The 20,968-nt window shown below is 40.6% G+C and overlaps 1 protein-coding gene across 4 annotated transcripts in view; it reads left to right on the top strand.

Annotated features, from left to right (window-relative positions):
• The window catches only part of SUSD6 (sushi domain containing 6), a 56,107-nt gene that overhangs the window by 18,198 nt on the left and 16,941 nt on the right, over positions 1–20,968 (top strand). The window contains exons 1-2 of one of the 4 annotated variants that reach the window (XM_080995626.1): positions 1,676–1,885; positions 8,785–8,980. In XM_080995626.1, coding sequence (XP_080851752.1) covers positions 8,860–8,980 — 121 coding nt within the window. In that variant the 5' untranslated portion in view covers positions 1,676–1,885; positions 8,785–8,859. Of the gene's footprint in view, positions 1–1,675; positions 1,886–8,160; positions 8,285–8,784; positions 8,981–20,968 lie in introns of those variants that run through there. The other 3 variants (XM_080995624.1, XM_080995625.1, XM_080995623.1) reach the window with 3 other exon arrangements.

Below are 20,968 nucleotides of genomic sequence, written 5' to 3'. Positions count from 1 at the left end.
AAAGAGGCTAAATGCACTTGCCACAACTGCAGTAAAGCTCACAGTTTCTGGCATAGTAGATGAAAGGCAAGGTGGTGGGTGGGAGAGAAGAGCTCATTGCATACACAAAGATGGACTTTATTGGGTGGTGGGACATCAGATACAGTGTTATAAACTGGGATAGAAAAGCTAGGAACCAAATGGCTCCTGGGATCTGGGTTGTGGGTGCCAAAACATAATGTCTAATCGCCATTTAGTCGGCAACAGTTTTTATTTATTATTTTGATGCGCATGAACTAATATGCAATTCACATAAGTGACTCATTGCTAATATGTGTGTTTTTAAAAAAATTGTTAATACTTTTTTAATTTGATGTTTACAATAAAAATATTGGTACCATACTTCAATTTTCAAAACACTCTACTCTTTATTGTTAAACTCCTTAACATACTGTCTGTCCTTAACATATACTTTGAGGCTTCAAAGACATAAAAAGGTAAAGGTAAAGGGACCCCTGAACGTTAGGTCTGGTTGTGGATGACTCTGGGGTTGTGCACTCATCTCACTTTACTGGCCGAGGGAGCCAGCGTACAGCTTCTGGGTCATGTGGCCAGCATGACTAAGCCGCTTCTGGCAAACCAGAGCAGCGCATGGAAACGCCATTTACCTCCCCGTCGGAGCGGTACCTATTTATCTACTTGCACTTTGACATGCTTTCGAACTGCTAGGTTGGCAGGAGCAGGGACTGAGCAACAGGAGCTCACCCTGTCGCGGGGATTCGAACCGCCGACCTTCTGATCGGCAAGCCCTAGGCTTTGTGGTTTAGACCACAGCACCACCCGCATCAAAGCACATACATTTCAGCAAGCACATACATTTCAGCAATTCTTGAGTGTCAGCCAGGTGCAAAAAATGGCACCCAGACCTTTTGAGGAGCTCGCAAATGGAGAATATTTAGGTGCGAAATGCGCCTGGTGCCATGCTAATTTTGAACCCTGAGCATATATGCTTCTCCCTTTGGAAGACCTTCCTTCTTCGCAAAGGACAAGAACTCAAAATTCTTGTTGTTACTCCCTAAAGAGTGGACTAGTTTGGAATATACATTGTCACATGAAAATGGTGGGTTTATTTCTTCATTTTAGCAAATGGGGAAAATCTTGGATGTTTCAAATTCTGCCCAAGTTTGGTAACACTTTCTGCTCTGAACTGTTCTCTTGACCTCTTAAAGAATTTGCAACTGTGGAAAGAGTTGCTTCCTGGCTGGGTCTGGCCAGTCAATCCCATACTTGTTTGCCAAAGGTGGAGCCAACAGAATGAGTCTGCCTTTATAGAGAAAAGTATTTTTAGATACCACAGTCTTGGTTCTGAGCAGCATTTCTCATTTCTGACAGCTACTTCGCATACTTTCAGACACCATGACGTCATATGGTCAGCGTGAGTTGAGGAAAGAACTGATTTTTTAAATTTCTAAATAAAAGATGGGGTTTGTGTTTGCTCTAAATGAGTTAAGGCAGGCTCTCAGTATTCTGTATCTGATACAGGCCATATGGCATTTCTAGTGAAACCAACAGATGTTTCTCTCACTGTGTCCTTTTCCTCGGCTGCTGCCTGATCTCTTCTTTTGTTCCCACATGTCCTGTCTGCAGAGGGCCGTCAGCAGTAACGCAGGCAGCAATTGTTGCTGTGTGTCAAGTTATTGGTGTGGATTTTATAATACAAAAATTCATGGACAAAGGAGCTGCTCACCATGTAGAAATAAAGCCTGTCTTTTCAAAGAGTTCAGTAACTGGATCCTGGCTTCTCGGTCATCATCTTTACTGAATATCCTCTCCTTTGTGTTGTGCCTGCTGCTGTTCAGAGCCAATTTAATATAAAGCTGAATTTGCTCAGTGGCTTGCATTTGTGGTGAGTGAGCCTACCCTCTATACAGCTTTTCACTGCTTTTGTTTCTGTTTGTGTGTGTGTGTGTGTGTGTGAGAGAGAGAGAGAGAGAGAGAGAGAGAGAGAGAAGAAGAAGAAGAAGAATCTATGTAAGAATAAATTGTGTGGGTTTTTTCTGCCAGTCCCACTGACTGACTTGTATGTACTGAAGAGGTGCTGTTGGGTTCCTGTTCTAAGTGTAGAAGAAAAAAGCTTGGCATACAATAGGCTGTTCTGAAGAAGTATTTGCAGATATCCATATATATGGAGCAACTTCTCCCACAACTAACACAGAGGGAATAAATCATAGAGGCTAAGAGAGCCATTGTTCTCAGAAATGGGTTTCTTGAATAGCTGTTACGTTCTTAAGCTGATTATGTACTAACTGAAATTCATACAATATTTAAACTGTTGTGAACAAAGGGAACTCTAGACATTTTTAGATGCTTGCAAATTCACATACCATGTGTTGCATTTGGACGTACCATATCAAATATTTGGTTTTAGTTTCTGTCATTTTCGCAGGGCAAAACAGTATCCTTCAATGTTGTCATCTGCCCCTATACTGTAATAGAGGCGGGCTGCAATTACCTCCCTGCATAGATTCTCACATGTAGAAAATTAACATTTCCCCCCCCCAAAAAAAAAGTGTGCTCAAAGCTTCCTAGAAATAAACACAACAGCAAATAGGGTAAAATAGCAATGTGGTGCTGAGCCCCAAAGACTGAGCAGATGCTGGAAACTGAGACTTGTAACATTTTGGGGAACTTGTATCCTTCTCCAAAACTTTCCCCACCCACAGGTAGTTAAAACAGAGTATTAATGTTTATTTGCTCTTGAATGCCAGTTTACTGAAACATCTATAATTTGCAGCATTATATTATATTTAAATGGTTAGCTTTGTTGTGGACTTCCTTTGTTTTGATGCAACTACCAACTTCATTATTTTATTTATATGCACAGAGTTTCTGCTTCTTGGCTCACAGCGCTTTAATACACAGTGTAACTGCTGCATTTGACCAATAAGACGTCATTATGTAAAAAGCCTAGTAATTATAGTATTGGGCACAATTCTGTGGGTACAAATAAATCAATATAAGGAGTAGTCATACAGGAATTTCAGAGAATCAACAAAGTATCTTCATTCAATAAGCGTAGAATACTACCCTTTTTGGCCTGGATGGTTCATTTGGAAAACTAAAACTGCTGTGGGCAGCACAAGATAATAAGAAAAACTGGTGATGCTGAGACCTCCAAAGAACAATAGGCAAACCACGTGCACACACCAAATCAAAAAAGCAGATACCATCAATTCCAAAGCAGGCAATCTCCCACCAGCAAAACATCCCCCCAAAGTCAAAGAACATCATTTTAAAAATTAATAAGCGAAAGGTGGGTACTCTTGGCAGGTACCATTGGCAGGTGCTATGGAGGGTGTCTGAGGGTGCCATGGGCCCCGCATCTGCATCATTAAGAACCCCAGCTACAGATTGTTCACATAAATTAACAGAATGATACAGTCAGATGCACAGTTTGCATCTATTGGTATCTCAAGGACCATGTAGTTGGTTTGAATCAAGGGGCGTACATGCTCATAGTCCGGACTTCAGTTTCACATCAGATCACTTGATGAGAGGGAAATCAATGGGGAGGAATTCAGTGCCATGCTCCTCTGATTAGTTTATTTCAATGATTAAAACTGATTATCCATGGCAAACAAAAGTTACTCTTTAAAATTTATACTTGTTGGTACACTGGTTCTCAGATTGTCACTTCTTTATTCCTCTTCCTTGTTCCAGGGTCCCCTTTCCTTCCCAAGAAAAGCAATTTGTAAACTCAGGATTTTTCTCTTAGACACAGAAAAATGATATTTTGGCCCCAATTCCCCTTGCTCAGCAAATTAGTGGAAGTCAACGCAAGGGCTTCCACTAGTGCCCCTGCCCCACACCACCACCAAATCCACTCTGGATGGCCAGGAAAACCCCCAGAACAATGCACAGAGGGAGGATAAGGAAGCTTATTCTTTCTGGCAAGCAGGGACAAAATAAAGGACAAAAGCTACAATTATAATAGCTCCCCCAGAAAAGGTGTCAATTGAACACACTGTCATATATTTGATTGTTTTCCGGATGCTTGGTATGTATGAAAATAGGGTATTTCTTAGCTTGCATCCTTTTGCTTGGACTGTTTTATTGGGGCCAGGAGGTTTCCTGATATTTTATAGAGAAGAACATTTGGGTGTTTGAGTTAGTGGTGCGTACTTCTCTCTCTGTGTGTGTGTTTGTTCTTTCCCATTCCTGTTAATAGCTAAACTCAGGTTTGTTTCAAGCTAGTTTTCTGCTGTGGTTTATAAGTATCTATGTGTTCATTCAGAAATCTTCCACCCACTGACATGGCAATTACATTTCCCACAGAATGTTGTCTGCAGGGGTTTCCTTTATAAAATCTGTATAATGTGATCCTTTTAAGCAGATGAAGGGCGGGGAATCCAGCATAAAATTGTTGAGTTTTCCTTTCAAATGTAGATTAGAGGCCTTGTTAAAGATGGGCTTTTACCTTTTGAACTTGGTCTCCTGCTGCTCTCCTCTTCCTCCCCTTTTATGGCCTGTGCCCCTCTTGGCTTTAGAGTGACAAAAAACCCTTGGTGCACACATGTTTGGCCAGAGCTTCATATCTATTGAAACTGATTTTTTTTTTTTTTTTTTGGTTGGGGCAACCCTTTATTTCCAAGCAGGGGAAAAATTTTTTAGCAGCAATTCCCATGGGACCACATAGGCCACCAAGCCCATCAGTCCACGCAGTGCACAGAAGTCTGACTGTCCATCCAAGCACAGAATGTTGAAATCTCTTGCACCAAGGAAGGGAATGGCTGGCAGGCCACTTGCCGCTGAATGATTCAAGAGGGGCTGTGGCCAGGAAAGACCACACAAGTCAGAGAAGCCTTACTAAAAAAGGGTGCTTCCTGGTAGGTGCTTAGATTTTGGGAAGCAGTCCGCTTTTGTAGATAAATTGTTGACAAATTCAAAATGCATTATGTTGGAGAATTAGTGCAAGCAAAGAAGTTATCCAGTAGTGAGAGTGACCAGTCATTATGTGGAATCCAGTTGCTGAGCACTTTACAAGCTTCTGACACCTTGGGTTGAGAGAGGTGAAGAATGAAAGAGAAAAAACAGGAGTATCAGCCCTTTAGGTCAAAGGCAATTAAATACAGGCAATTAAATACAGCCTATCTTGTGACTTGTTGATCAAAGGTAGGCTTCCACCCTAGCTTTTGAAATCAGCCCAGGTAGAATTTGCCTTCAAGCTGCTGCTGAGATTTATGCAGCTGGTGGCTGAATGTTTGACACTTGAGATTGTTCCCAGCAGCTTTTTCAAACCTAGACCTGCTTTGACTCTGTTCAGCAGAATTTTATTGCCTGTAGGTAGGAAGCGTGTGAGCCTTAAATTTAATTTGAATAGACCCTTTTCTTTCCCTCTCCCCCTTAAAAATACAGCCTAGGCAAACATTATCCAGCAAAGTAAAGGTGCTTTTGTAAACAATTTATCTCTGTATAATTCTGATGAGTGTGCATCTACCAGGGTTATTTACTATCAAAAACTGAGATACATTATTGAGTAAGAAGGAAAATTTGAGTAACAATAGCTGCTTAAGGAGACATGCTCACATGAATTTGAGAGTAGAAAGCTTCAGTATTTTCAAACAAAGGAATGTGTTGATCTCTTGCTACTTCAAAAGGCAATGATGGAATGACTGGAGTGGTCTGTGGATTAATTCACAAAGGCAGCAGCTTCAAAGTAAGTTTTCCTGGCTGCATATTAAGAGAGAACAACAATAAAAGCTTCGAATAGTGCCTGTCTTATGTGTATTGGTTTGATAGGAGATAAATATTAAAATACTTAGAACCTGAAACTCCTGGGACTAGGAAACATCTCCCCATAAACAACCCACCCTAGCTGCTTGGTTTTTGTTGCTTAGTGACCTTTAGAGGATCAGGGTAAGGGTTGGGAATTGTCCGCAAGAGGTGTAGACCTAGACATAGCATTAAAGTGTCATGTGCCTAGTGCTTCATAGGACTAGGAAATAGATGTGCTTCTGTTCCATTGTTAGTGTTTTGGGTGTGTAAAGGCTTTCACCTTCCTTAAGCTATTCATCCTTGCAGCAGCCAATAGTCACACTTGTCCCCACTTAATGGTTGATGAATGCTGGCTGAGTTGAGATGTTTAAGCAGACCCTTTTACATTGGTTCTCTTTCATTTTCTCATTTCCCCTGTAACTTCTTCCAGTGGTTTTGAGGTACTGCCCTCTGTAGGAGCTCTGTGCCGGAGGATTTTTTTTAAAAAAAAAACTGTGAGAGGAGAGATATAGCTACAGTGGTACCTCGGTTTACAAACTTAATCCGTTCCGGAAGTCTGTTCTTAAACTGAAACTGTTCTTAAACCGAAGCGCGCTTTCCCTAATGAGGCCTCCCGCCGCCGATGCCCTTCCACCATTCAGCTTCCGTTCTTAGACCAATGTAAAGTTTGCAAACCGGGACACTACTTCCAGTTTTGCGGAGTTTGTAAACCAAATAGTTCATAAACAGGGCTGTTCTTAAACCGAGGTACCACTGTATTTCAAAGGCATTTCTTAAATTATCCACATAATTTAAAGAGTTAACAATTAAAACTATAAGTTCTGAAACAACTGTGTTCTCAAAAAGCTTTGAACTTAACTTAAAACCACAATAAAATAAAATAATAAAATAAAATAAACCACAAAAAAGCAGATAGAATTTTTGCAGACTAGACTTTAAACCAGTCTTTCTCCTATTGGTTTACAAAGAGATTTTTTAAAAAGACTTTCCCCCTTGAGATTACTGGGGTTTTTTTATCCTGTTTGGGATGAGTTCTTTTTAAATTAATCCAAAGTTTGGTATTAATTTTATTAAAATATTTATTGAATGCCCTCCTGGACAAATAAGGGTTGCCAACCTTTTTAGCCCCAGGGAGACATTTGCGTTTTTGATCAAGTACCATGGACACCAACCTCTCTGGTCGCTTCCCTCCTCCACCAAGACAGAAAAAGAGAGTGTGTGCATACAAACACAAACTTTGCTTTTCCAAGGGATCTAGGTAAAAGTCAGATACAATGCAATAAATATGAGCCTGGAAATGTGTGTCATTCTTCCAAATTCAGTTAACGTAAGAGTTTGAGTGCTGTGTGAAGCCTTTTCTGACATGGAAATGAATACTATAGTCTTTGGAATTATTGTTTGCATACAGTGACTAAACTGTAAATACAGTAGTACCTCAGGTTAAGTACTTAATTCATTCTTGAGGTCTGTTCTTAACCTGAAACTGTTCTTAACCTGAAGCACCACTTTAGCTAATGGGGCCTCCTGCTGCCGCCGCGCCGCCAGAGCACAATTTCTGTTCTCATCCTGAAGCAAAGTTCTTAACCTGAAGCACTATTTCTGGGTTAGCGGAGTCTGTAACCTGAAGCGTATGTAACCTGAAGCGTATGTAACCCGAGGTACCACTGTATCTGTGTACAGAATTCTCACAAATGCCTAAGATCTGGGAGGTTCTTCTTGACTGGAATCTTGGAGTTTGGCTTATGTGAGCTGCTGAGATGAATAAATGAGAAGTCAGTTGGAAAAGGAGCCCTTTTGGGAGGGAACTTCAAAAGGTGGAGGCGTGCTATATTTTTTATTACAGTTGTTTATACTGCTCCCCCCCTTTCAGGATATAAATTCTGCCAATATGACTCACAAGTAACTTTTCAGTTACATATTTCACCCCGTGAACTTGGGGTGGGAGAATCAAGTACTTCAGCTCCAGCCGATAACTTGGTTTAATTGGCAAATAGTGTTGATTTGAAGGCCATGAGATCACTGGTACTGAATAGCAAAGGTGTGTGTTCTTCTTCCTCCCACTCGGATGAATAAATAGCATAGGTTTAGTTGTTCCTGTATGCAAGTGCATGTTCATTGAAGGGTTTCATAGAATCAGAGAATTGTCGAGTTGGAAGGGACCCCGAGAGTCATCTTGTCCAACCCCCTGCAGTGCAGATACGGTATTTTGAAATCCAGTTCCAGGAAATTTTTGTACTGATTTGGGATTGAATGTTTGAGAGTTATAACAGCTGTAAACTGCGTTTGAATACATTATTAACCCCCTGAAGCTACTTGCCAGAGGACAGGTTTTTGTTTATTCATTTGGCTTCCGTTCTGAATATAGAAGGTGACATACACCATTGGCTTGAATCTAATAGTCCACAGGTAGGAATGATGTCACTTCCCTGCATTTAAATAGCTGCACTCTTTTGTAATTCAGAGGTCTGACATTTCTGCTTAGCAGCTTGTTTTTCTCGCTGGCTTCCACTTATACGGCAGTTCCTTTCAGGTAGTGTATATATTCTGACTATTTTTCTCCCTTGGGGGTTTGGTTTCTGTCTCCTTCCAGGTGGCTAATGAAGGATTTTGGTTTATTTATCGTAGCTGTCTAGTCTGACTGTCATTTCTGTGTGAGTGGTTCCTTTTAAAGACCGATGCCTCTGTCTAGTAAAACTGGTTTACCTGAGGTCTCTTGAGTGATATCATCAGATGAGGCAGTTTGCCAGGCGGCTTGTATCTTTAAAACAAAAACAAGTCACCCTCGTAACATATATCATCTTCCTTAACAACAGTCAAGAAAGGTGTCCCTTTTCTATAGACTCCAGGCATCTTTATATTTCCTGGATTTTTTCAAAAGGCTTCTTGAATTTTGTTTCATACACAGACACACACCCATATGGAAGTCAATTTAGTCAGGAGTGTATTTATTTGGAGATGTCTAATATTCTTTTTCCATTTTAGAAGTTTAGCTGACCTCTCTCTCTCTCTCTCTCCTCCCCCTTTTTGTAGGTAGAATTGACCTCTGCCAAGAAAACATTAAACGTTGGAGGGGGGAAATAATCAAAAGCAGTTGGCGTCTAAAAGATGTGCCATGGAATGGTATCAACAACGAGCACCACCACATCGCTGCTTACCTTGATCAGTCATGGGATATTTTTTCCATTGGCTCTCTTCAGTACACTCACGGTGGAAGGACTGGACTCATGTAAGTAAAGCTCTCCCTACTTAACTTTTGTTAGGTTTCTAGCTCTCTCTGCGATGGCTCAAAGCAAGTAACAATAAATGCATTAAAAAATGGCCTCTTGTCACTTAAAAATTCAGAAACAGAACAGAGAACAAAAATGGCTTAAGGCAGCTTCCTTATCCTTTAAGGATCTTGGTAGGAGCTAGGTAGGGGGTTAGATTGCCTCCAGTGCATGCTTGTGAATGAAGTGGAGATTCTAATCACACCACATGAAGTATGGAACTGATACACAGAGAACTATTTTGACTGGTTAGTGCAGATACAATCTTGTGAGAGTTGCATTAGTTACGTCCTGTTGTCTAAATGACAGGTTACTCTATATATTAAAAGGCAGCTTGTGGTTTTCTCCATTGTACGTTTTAGTTTAACCATGAGTTAAAACCTAGAACTGACTTGTGTAGATAGAACCAGTGGACTGCAGTTATGTGGTGCAGTGGTTAGAGTGTCAGACTAGGACCTGGGGGACCCCACGCAGCATAAACAAAGCTCACTGGGTGACCTTAGGCCAGTCACTGCCTCTCAGGCTAACCTACCCCACAGGGTTGTTGTGGGGATTAATTGAGGACAGGGGAGAATCATGTAGACCACCTTGAGTCCTTGGAGAAAAACGGTGGGGAATAAAAATAATAAATAATAATTGTGGAGAGGTAACACCTGCCCTCCCCTGCCTTGGATAGCACTGTGCACTGAAACCCCTCTTTGAAGGAGCAAAGCAAATTTTATTATAGGAAATACATGTTAGACAGGAAATATTCTATTTCTCGCCATGTCTCTGGGGGACAATTTCTTATATGAATTGCTAACATTCAGTAAAGGTAATCACTGTTGTTGAGGACACTGGCTTGGTCTTTATTTTGAGTTTACACCCCTTTATTCTAGCTCCCATTGAGAAGGGAACCCTGATAGGGCAAGTGCATCTATGCAATATACAGTACTTGTAATAAAAACTTAGCAAAATATTAAGTATGGTTCTGGAGGGCAGAAGAGAGGTTGGAACAGAGAGACTCACTAGCTGCTGTCCAGGTGTGGCAGAATGGGCAATATTAGTCTCTCCCCCTCTCCCCGGTGTGGATGGTCAGGTAGATTATGGCTGAATTATAAGTTTTAGAAGACATTTGAAGGCAGCCCTGTTTAGGGAAGCTTTTAATGTTTAATAGACTATTGTATTTTAATATTTTTTGGAAGCCGCCCAGAGTGGCTGGGGAAGCCCAGCTAGATGGGTGGGGTATGATAGATAAATAAATAGATAGATAGATAGATTATAAAAACTAGAGAATGGGGAAGGCCTGTTTTTAAAATGCATGCATCCTTATTTTTGAATTCTCCATAGCTTCTTTGGCCATAAGCCTATGGGATGCTTGATTGTAATGTCTCATTCCTGAAACTCTCAATTATTTTCTGAAATATCTGTTTATTTTCAATACTTGTAATGGCAACTCATCTGACTATAGATATGGAATTTAAGATACTTTTTAGAGCTCTTCAGTGTAGTTTTCCAATTGTGTCTGAGAAAGTTGCTTGAAGCAGCTGTAGCTTGCATTGGTTCAAAGGTTTGTGCCTTGTGTTAGAAATGGGCTGCTTGTCTCCTACAGTACATCACATTCTTTCCTTTCTTTGGAGTTTGAAATGGGTAAAGAGATTGTATCATACAAGCAGGTGGCTGGACCACAGCATTTAAAAGTATTTGTGGGGAAGAAAGGTTTTAGTTTAGGAGTATTCCTTGACACACTAGAGCAGGCATAGGCAAACTTGGCCCTTCAGATGTTTTGGGACTACAGCTCCCACCATCCCTGACCACTGGTCCTGTTAGCTAGGGATGATGGGAGTTGTAGTCCCAAAACATCTGGAGGGCCAAGTTTGCCTAAACCTGCACTAGAGCCTTCTCCTTAAGGATGTGACTGTTTCCAGATACAGCTATTTTGTGTTAGTTGGAAGTTAACTGATAGCTTCAGGGAGAGGTGGAAGACTGTAGACATGCAACAAAGTTCACCGGCAGCAGAGTTAGGTCTTTTGTGTACTGTAACCTAAAGTCCGCTAAGGATTTGATATATTGATAAGGACCCAGTTCTGCTTTCAGTAGGCATACCTGCCTATTTTTGAGCAGTTTAGTCCTCTGCTTGCTTTCTGGGATTCCTTGCTATTTAGACATTTATACAAAAGAATGCAAAGGTCATAACATGAGTGCACTTGGTAGTGGAAAAGGTAAAGTTCCTTAATTGCCTTCATTCCTAAAATTTGATGCTGATGCAAAGGGATGGGGAAATGCTAAAAGTTTGACAGCAGATGTCCCCCAGATGAAGCTGACACACATCAATTTAAATTATTCCTACCCCACACTGAGTATACTCCTCTGTGAGGGCTAAAGTCTCATAAAGCAGGCATGAATATTGTAAAAGAATTTCCTCTAATTTTACCATCCATGTAAAGCAGATGTAGCTCCTGAAGAGAGGGGCAAACTACATAATATGTGAGGAAATAGAAATCTATGTACTGGTTAGTTGCCTATAGCACTAAATTAATTTTGAGATAGCCAAGTGAAGGTGTACAGTGATACTGACAGATTTTTATAAGAAATGAAGTAAGCATAATGGAACAGAATCTGAAGCATATGGAATATATATCTTGAATGACAATATTAACTTTAATTGTATGTAACGGTCCTAAATGATGTGCAGCTAGATTCAAAGCTTAGGATTTCAGATATTGCCAAAAGATCCCCATGGCCCATTTCTTGGCAGCAGTATCCAGCAAAAAATAAAGGTGACATGAGAAATTTTAATTTAATCTGCTTCTGGCTAACTCTACCACTTACTAGAATTTCAGAACTTATCAAGACCACTGTTGTGATAAGGGAAACTGATTTGTTTGAATATGATTTGGAAGATGACTAATAGTTCTTACTTTCTTAGTAGAACGTTTAAGTGACTATGTGTCCTTTAAATGGGTAAGAGAAAGGTAGAGGTCCTTGTTCAGGAGAGCCAGACAAAGGTGTAAACAGACCTTGGAAGTGTAACTGAGCACTTCACGTGAGCACTTCTAACGTTGCACATTTTAGGGATAGTCACCACACCAAACCACTTTATAAATCACAACTTTTGACAAGACTCGGTTGTAGGTAAGATTTTCTGTATGCAAAAGGTCCTGGGTTCAGTCTTTAGTAATCTCCAGTTTAAAAGGATCAGGTAGAAGTTTGTGTGAAAGCCCTCTGTCAGGGTCTAGGATAGCTGCTGCCAGGCAAACTAGACAATCCTTTGCTATATGCGCAAGCAGCCTGACCTGGCATAAGGCAGCTTACTAATAATTTTAGGCCCTCGCTCTGACCCAGGAGATCTTTGCATGCATGAGTTCTGGTGCAGTTTCCAGCTCAGTTGTAAGGATTTCACTATCAACTGCTGTCGGGAGCAGCCCTGTTGCACATCTTTGGTGCAGGCATGGAGGTGCCACTAGATGAGGGTGGTTGTTGTGCTCTAGCAGCTTTGAGTGCTTATCATGGTGTGGAAGGGGCCCTGCATTGAGCTGACATCCATTCAGTAGAGAGCACACTGGTTTAAACTGCTGGTGCTATCAAACCTTATTCCTGCTGAACCGTAGCAAGCAAATCACTGACTTTGTGCTTGTAATAGTATATTCATTCAGAATGCTGATCTGTTCTCGTAACAGCAAGCGTTGACATGTTCCAGTGTCTGCTGTTTAATTAATACAGAGTTGTTCAGAGAAAGGGCTGTGGGGGAAAGCTTTGGTAAGAACTTGAGGTATTTCTTCTCCAACTCTTACTTCCCAAGTTTCTTGTTGGAAGCATTTTCCATTGTGTATGACCACTTTCTTTTCCATTGTTCTAGTGGGGTATTTCATGACACCACATTTAGGTTTATGTAGGACTTCTTTCTAGAAAAAGAGGTGTCGGAACTTGTTAACCTTCTTGGAGAGGGAGCACCCAAATTTCAACTTTCACCACCCACCTCTGCCACCGCAATCGCTCTGCCACCTCCCGCCTCTGCAGCGCAACAAAGAGATGCCGGAACTCAGTTCCCATGAGTTCTGGCTGGGGAAAAAAACTTTTCCTTGAAGGCTTGTCCATGCATTCATGCTACAATGTATAGTACCCAGTAATTTTAAAACATGGGCAATTTTTGAGTTACTCAAAGTGCAAGCCATTGGATTTCCTTATGTTTCTCTGTTAAAAAATGGATGCACATTTACATGCAAAAGGATTTCTAAACACTTAAATGGTTCAAAAGATCCCATGTCCCACAGATGAAACAGAATTGGAATGTAATCCTTCAGATTTTGTGTTTCTCCAAAACCTAGGATATAGTCCTCTGCTCAGAAAAAGTACCAAAATAAAATTTAAACACATGTTTTAAAAAGAAATGCATTTAGAAATGCACATATTTTGATAAAATAAATACTTAAAAATGAATTTTCATTCAGATATTTTTCACAGATTAATACCAGAAACAGGATGGGGCAGAATTATTTAATTTGCCAGATTTCTATACTGCTCAATCAAAAATAATAAAAAAAATAAACTCCAAGTGGTTTGCATAAAAATGAACTATTTTACAAACATATGATATTGATACAGACTGGAAATGGACTGATCTGTCCATCCCTACCGAGCAGCTTATATGATCCCAATATGTGAATATGACCTTGCATTTGCATTTCTGTCTGTTAGTTCATCCAGCTGAGGATTTGTGGATGCTTCCTTGGTTTGGAATTGCAGATGGCTGAATGTTCTGCTTGGTAAATTCGTCTCTTACATTTTGGGAAAGAAAAAGCACAGTGTCTCAGCTGTCTTTTGGGAGACTGCATTGGACATTTATGATGCTTTGTTTTTGAAGTCAATATTTTGTCAAGTTGTGACGATCTTTTATTGACTTGAGCAAATAAAATTCATTCTTGCATATGGATCGTTGGAAGAAACAGCACTTTCCCAGATATGTCTGTGTGATATACATAATGAATACTTATAGATAGAGGAAATTTGGCTAATTTGGTTTTTCTGCACATTTTAGACAGTTGATTCTTTATAAAATGGGATGACTTTTGTAGTGTCTTGAATTACCCACACAAAACATGCATTTTATAAAGATGTTCAGAACCAGCAAAGCTTGAAATACCCCCCAAAACTCCCAACCCTATCTCATAAACTTTAGCCATAAAAAATATAATATCGGCCAGAGCTATGAAAGGTGCCTATGCATTGACAATGAGAATGTACACACTTGTACAGGACTGCAGACATACGCTTTAGTCAGTAGATAGGAGTTCTGAGGAACATTTAGACAAAGGGAAACTAGCTTACTGATTGCAGGAGGAAAGCTTGTTGGTTGTTGCCATCCATCTGTTTCAGGAGACAATGGAGGAGTGCACCTTTAGGGATGAAGTCAAACCGTTGGGAGAGTTACAGGGCCTGCCTGCCATAGCTATAGAGACCAATATGGGAGAGGCATGTTTTTTGCAGCTGGGGCAGATGAAGGCATCTGGTTGTGCTGCTGCAGATGCACCATGGCATTTCTTCTCTCTGCACTCATCCCAGTGGTCATTACTTCTCTAGTCACTGCTGTAGATACACAACCTGTCTCCAGGCACTATGGTTTTCTGTAAGTGATCCCCACACAGCAGGGTTGATGTTCTTAGTCTTCATGTCTTGTTTGCAGACAAGTACACACAGTTTTCAGTTGAGCTGAAGGTATAGGAAAGCACGAGGGAGAAGAATATGCCAAAGAGAGTTGGGGTGAGCACACAGCGCTGTTTCACACTGCTTTTAATAGGGAAGTTGTCTGAGCATGAGCCATCACACTGGGTGGTGCTGAGCATGTTCTCGTGGAATTGCATAGTAATCTTGTGGAGCTTAGGTGGGCATCCTGTCTTGTTGATCACTATATAGTCCTTTTTGGCAAAATACTAATATTAATTCTATTACTAATACTAATATTACTACTAATAATAATAAATGGCTTACCTCCAGGCAAAAGTGAATGGATTTTAGGCGTGGGCACAGCAAAGAAGAGACAAAACTTGGAGCAGCTCAAGAGCAATGTTGACATCATTAGTGTGGGATGGCATGGCATAGAATGGTGTATTGTCATTCCTTCCAGGAGCTGAGAACAGTATTAGCTTTACAACAGCCCTGAGGAATGATGTGCGTGGGCTAGGCTGAGCAATTGGCATGCTCCAGGCAAGGGTGATCTTTGCAGGCAAGTGGGAATTTGAACTTGAAATTCCCACATCCATACATTCCTGCCAGTTGGCCACCTGGCTGGTAAACACTTCACATGGCAAGTCTCTCTATGGTTCATAACCATGCCTCCCTTGGAATGCTTGGAATACAAATTCTTTGTACGTTGGGGAATTAATGGCCACACACACTGGCATGGGTCCATTGTGTGCCTGCAGATCCGTATTTCCTTCTTGAAATATTACTGTACTCATCAGTGGGCCTAGTATGATGAAGCTTGTCTGTCATTTAAGGTTAGAATTGTCCCATTCTGGCATACACGTTATATATGAAGCTGAACAAGATGGTAATTCTTAACACACTTTCACACAAATGCACTATTGAAATAATCCCAACAGGTTGGTTACCATGTACTGCTAGCAGTTTCTATTTAACACTTTACCTGAATGTTTTATTCCCTCTTTACCTCCCCGCCCCCTTGCTGTGGCAGTTTGTGCAAGGTGATAAAATGGTTTCTTTATATGAATCTTCAGCTTACTGCTTCTGCTTTTGGCAAGATGTCTTAAAAACAATCATCTCTAAATCCAGCCAGGGAACAAGCAGTGGAATGGAAACAACTTTTGAACACTGGAATATTCATTCACTGGATACAGTAGCTTGATCAGCAGTGTACGCCGCCAGTTAATGTGTTTTTTCACCTGTTTAAATGTTAGCCTAGTTTCCACTTGACTGAAGGCTCAGCTTGAAGCTCTGTGTGTGGTCTGCTTAGAGACTCATTGAAATCCCTACAAATTGGAGGTGGGAAAACAGCAACATATGAAGAGTTCTTGCTTCATGTCAATGTAAATATTATCTTCCGGTAGTCCTGGGTTGGTTGGTGACAGTTCTGCCTATTGCAGGTTTTCGGGTGGTCAGCTAAAATTCTAACTTGCCTTGTATGTAAATAATTCCGTCCATTTGAAAATGTGGTTCCTGTTTATGTTTGGTCAGGGAAAAGGTTACAACCTGAAGCATGTCTTCTCTGAAATTTCTCTAATGTAAGAATTCATGGCTTTGGGATATGCAAAAAATAATAATCATATTCTTCTGTCCTACATTTTGAAGGAAGGAAAATGGCAATGAGTACTTTCATGATGTTTCACACGCAACTGCATCCTAAGCTTCATCTTGATTTGAGAGTAGACTTTTGAAGAACAATTCGTGATGTAGTGGTTTGAGCGAAATTCTCATTTCAAATGTTGCCTCCACTGAATGTAAAGTAGCTTTAGGCAAGTTGTAAGCATGGCTGAGAATGAAGCTTCACACTGCAGACGGTTGGCACACTTATTCCTCATTTCACTGTTCCCCATTACTTGTTACCAAAACTTTATTTATCTGGACCACAGCTGTCAAATATTCCACAGAGGAGGGGAATAGCTATTGAGAGTGGGAGTTTAGGTAGCTTACAATAGACCCTGATTAAACCATCTGTAAAAGGGCACAGCCAGAACGGCTTGTCACCCAGGCTCTGCCACTTGTCTTCTGGTGCTGTGCTTGTAATAATATTAGCATTTCAAAAGGGGAATTACCATAACCCCCAGGTTCTAAGAGGTAGATGGTTTGCCTCCTAATTGAAAAGCTGCTTTGTAGCTATTCTACTCCTGATTGACATGCATAGCAGATAATAAAAGTGAGACTTGGAGAGGCTTTAAAAGTGAAGGTTGTCACAAACCTTAACATTTCAAGGGTCTACAAATGGCACTACTTCTATCCTTTTTAACGGGTCTGAGGGATTTTAACAGTAGTTCATGTAACTACAGGAATGATCTGCTATAGAGGATCATTGGAGAGACTGAGAAAAACTAATCATAATCACAGTGTTCTAAAGAATATTAAGTGTGCTCTTCCTTTGCCTTTATTTTCTATTATTTGGATTATATTTATAATACACTGAAATAATGGATGTTTTCTATATATTAAAAAAAAATCTAAAAACTTCACAACGAAGTCTTTAGCTTTCATGACAATACTTGGTACTGTTAAGAGCACCATTAAATAGAAGAAGAGTTTCCAATAACTATTTTAAAGGAGATTCAGGTAGAGCATAAGGTCACAACTTTCGAGGAGTTGGAGATGGTGTTTATAAGTGGTCCATGTTTCACAAGCGTACAGTAAGGTTGTAGTACAATACACCATGATGATCTCATGCCCAGAAACCTATGTCCCCACTGTGGAAGGACGTGTGGATCCAGAATGGGCCTCCACAGTCACATACGGACTCACTGTTAAGACAGTGTTCATGGAAGACACTTGGCTACGAGTGATCACCGAAGACGAAGAAGAAGAAGGTCACAACTATTAAAATAGACCTGTTCTTAAGAATTGGGCTTTCATTAAGAGTAACAAACTCTTCTCCCTTAGATTGGCTTGCATTTATCTTGCTTTCAGACAAATTCCAGATGTACATGGATGTTAAGATTTATTTGCATATTCCATGTTATCTAAACACTTGCTCAAATTGATGGATTCTAAGGATGCTATAATAAACTCGCTTATAAAAATTATAAAATGATCCAGTAATAAAGTGTTCCCAAATAATAAACACAAAATAAGCCAAATGTTAAATGTAGTTTAATACAATAAAATACTCCTAGCATTAATTTTTTAATTACTCCTAATTAAAGATTCCTAATCTGTAAAAAGGGGCTCGGACCATTCTAGCATTGCATAGTGTTGGGATACCACCAAGAAGTCCCTTCTGTGTATTTAAGGAAGCCACTGCTACCTCATTTCAAAAGAGCAATTATAAATAATAAATTCTCTATTTTAGTAGTCTGGATTCATATGGAGAAATGGGAATTTCCTGTGCTCACAGGTTTTATGAGGAGAAGAAGGAACCCCAGTCTCTAGCTATGTTTAGTTTGGACTGACTTAAACCACCTTTCCAAAATATCTGAGCTACAGTACACAGCAGACCATAGCATTATTTCCAACACTTATAAAGAAACTTCCCCAGAGTCATACCAGTGAATCTGAGTCACTCTGTTGTGCTCTGGTTTTTTTCAAATGGGTTGGTTTAATTGTGTATATCCTGTGCTCTGACACATGGGGGGGTCAGAAAAGTAGGTTCTGAGAGGTGTGCAATTTGTAAGGCCTTTGCTAATGTACATATGTTGTACACATGCATGGACAAAGAATGGTAGAGCTTCTATTTCCTGTGATCTCCATGATTCATGTAGGTTTGACTAAACTTTCATGTGGCATTGATTTTTAGGAGCCTAAAATAACTAGCACAGAGAACCACACATAGTCAAATGCACTTTTTATTTTAAAGCAATTTTCTATAGCTCTTGTGGATGTAGAGGGAGGATGAAATATGAACTGCATCTGTTTAATAAACCAAAGAGATTCAAACATGGTCAAATGAACTCTGAAAACCTAATGCTCAAGAATTTTTTCCATTGGAGAAGATGGATTTCTATGGATGTTTATGGCTAGTTAGAGCAAACCAGGATCAATAAAACCATGGCTTCGGATCTTGGCTTTTGTTCTCAAATGGTAGTTTTAAACAATTTACAGTTCAGTGTGTGCAAGGTGATCTACCAGGTTGTGTACACTGTTATATTGCAAGATGCAGCAGTTTTGGCATGTTTCATCATGTAATGGAATAGGTTAAGCTCTGGAGTTCATAGGACTGGTCTTGGGACATGAACCTTGAAAACCTCTGCGTTTCTATTGTGCCAATAGTCTATGGGATCCCTTAATGAATAAATATGATCTAAAATTGCTCCTGTGGAATCCTGAGAATCTGAGGTATGATTTAAGTTAGAAAAGCACCCAGTTCTTATGCCTGCAAAGAGCAGCATAAAATAAAGTGTGAAGAAGTTCACTGAATCTTAAATAAGAATGCTCTAAGTCAGATATCTATTGATTGGGGAAACTATGATTTAATTTGATGGATCTGAGAGTTCAACAGTGCTTTGCATCATAAGGAATCCATTCAAAGCTCTGTCATGACTAAAACTTCAGTATAACCATTACTCATAAATGTCAGAAGTTACACAAAGGTTGTATAAACCTTCCATTTCTACAGTGTCTCAGCATCGATCTGGTTTCTTAAAGTTCGTTTCTTGTGTCATCTTGAGAAATGGAACACAATATGCTTTGTCTTTTTGTTCAGTGGCTTAGCTCACTTTGGGGACAGGTTTCAGGGGGAAATCACAGATTTTGAGGAAGATTTTCTGATGTTAGTGTTGCATAAATTGGTAATATACAGTGGTACCTCAGGTTAAGAACTTAATTCGTTCTGGAGGTCCGTTCTTAACCTGAAACTGTTCTTAACCTGAAGCACCACTTTAGCTAATGCCACCGCCGCACAATTTCTGTTCTCATCCTGAAGCAAAGTTCTTAACCTGAGATACTATTTCTGGGTTAGCGGAGTCTGTAACCTGAAGCGTATGTAACCTGAAGCATCTGTAACCCAAGGTACCACTGTACCTTAAAATGATTTCAAAGTGGAAGGCGGGCGTGGGGGTTCTGTGCAGTCTGTTATTGGGAATGTACCTGCATCCAGCCATAGAGCATTTGGGAAATTTTTGAAACCCCCATCCCCAGGTTGAGTTGGCGTCGAACACATGGGGCAAGAAGGTTGAACCAGTGCTATTTTGTTCAGTTTATTTCTGACTGGCATCTAGCAGAACCAGAAAGTGGCCTCTCTTTAAGAACTCTCTGAGGGGTTTTCCCCCTGAGAACTTTCTTCTTTGCACTTTCACTCTATTTTGGTGAGTAGAGCACTTTCCGAGAATTGTTACACTCTACTGTTGCAGCAAAACCCCTGAATATGACTGTCATAAACTTGGCCTCATTTGTCTTCGTGAAGGTTGTTGAGACCTGCAAACGTTGCCCAAGGCTTACAGAGAAAGCTAGGGAACCACAGGTGCAACAGTTCCCATCCATTAATGTGCAAATGTGCTTTGAAAGCTATTTGACATAATATTTCAGGGTGTGCACCCTTTATTCGCCTCTCTGTCTGAGGGATCCCATGTCTATTGGGGCTCCACCTGTGACTCATCACTTCATTCTGTTCTTTCAGCTGTCTCCATGGAGAAATTCCATATCTCCTCCAGCTTCTCCACTGAGCTTATTCTCCTTCTGCTACCTCATCAACTTATTAGATCACAACTTCATTGTAATCATCAGCATTTAAATCTCTCACTTCTGAGTCTTCAGTTTCAGAGATTGTGATATCCACTCCAACTTTCTTCAAGACCCCTTCAGTAGCTCGAGTCTTTGTTTGCCTTATTAAAGGTAAAGTAAAGGGACCCCTGACCATTAGGTCCAGTCGTGACCGACTCTGGGGTTCCAGCGCTCATCTCGCTTTATTGGCTGAGGGAGCCGGCGTACAACTTCTGGGTCATGTGGCCAGCATGACTAAGCCGCTTCTGGCGAACCAGAGCAGCGCACGGAAATGCCGTTTACCTTCCCGCCGGAGCGGTACCTATTTATCTACTTACACTTTGACGTGCTTTCGAACTGCTAGGTTGGCAGGAGCAGGGACTGAGCAATGGGAGCTCACCCCATCGCGGGGATTCGAACTGCCAACCTTCTGATCAGCAAGCCCTAGGCTCTGTGGTGTAACCCACAGTGCTACCCGCGTCCCTTTGCCTTATTAAGAGAACCATTAAAACATTTGGCTACCTATCGCTTCTGGTTAGAGTTCTATTTTAGTGATGCTTATCTTGCCTTGTGGGTGATTGAAATTGAAGCCTTCATACTATCTGTTAGTG

The sequence above is a fragment of the Podarcis pityusensis genome, assembly GCF_964106645.2.
Source record: "Podarcis pityusensis genome assembly, chromosome: 1".
In the NCBI taxonomy this organism is placed as follows: domain Eukaryota; kingdom Metazoa; phylum Chordata; class Lepidosauria; order Squamata; family Lacertidae; genus Podarcis; species Podarcis pityusensis.
This window is presented reverse-complemented; position numbering and strand designations above follow the sequence as displayed.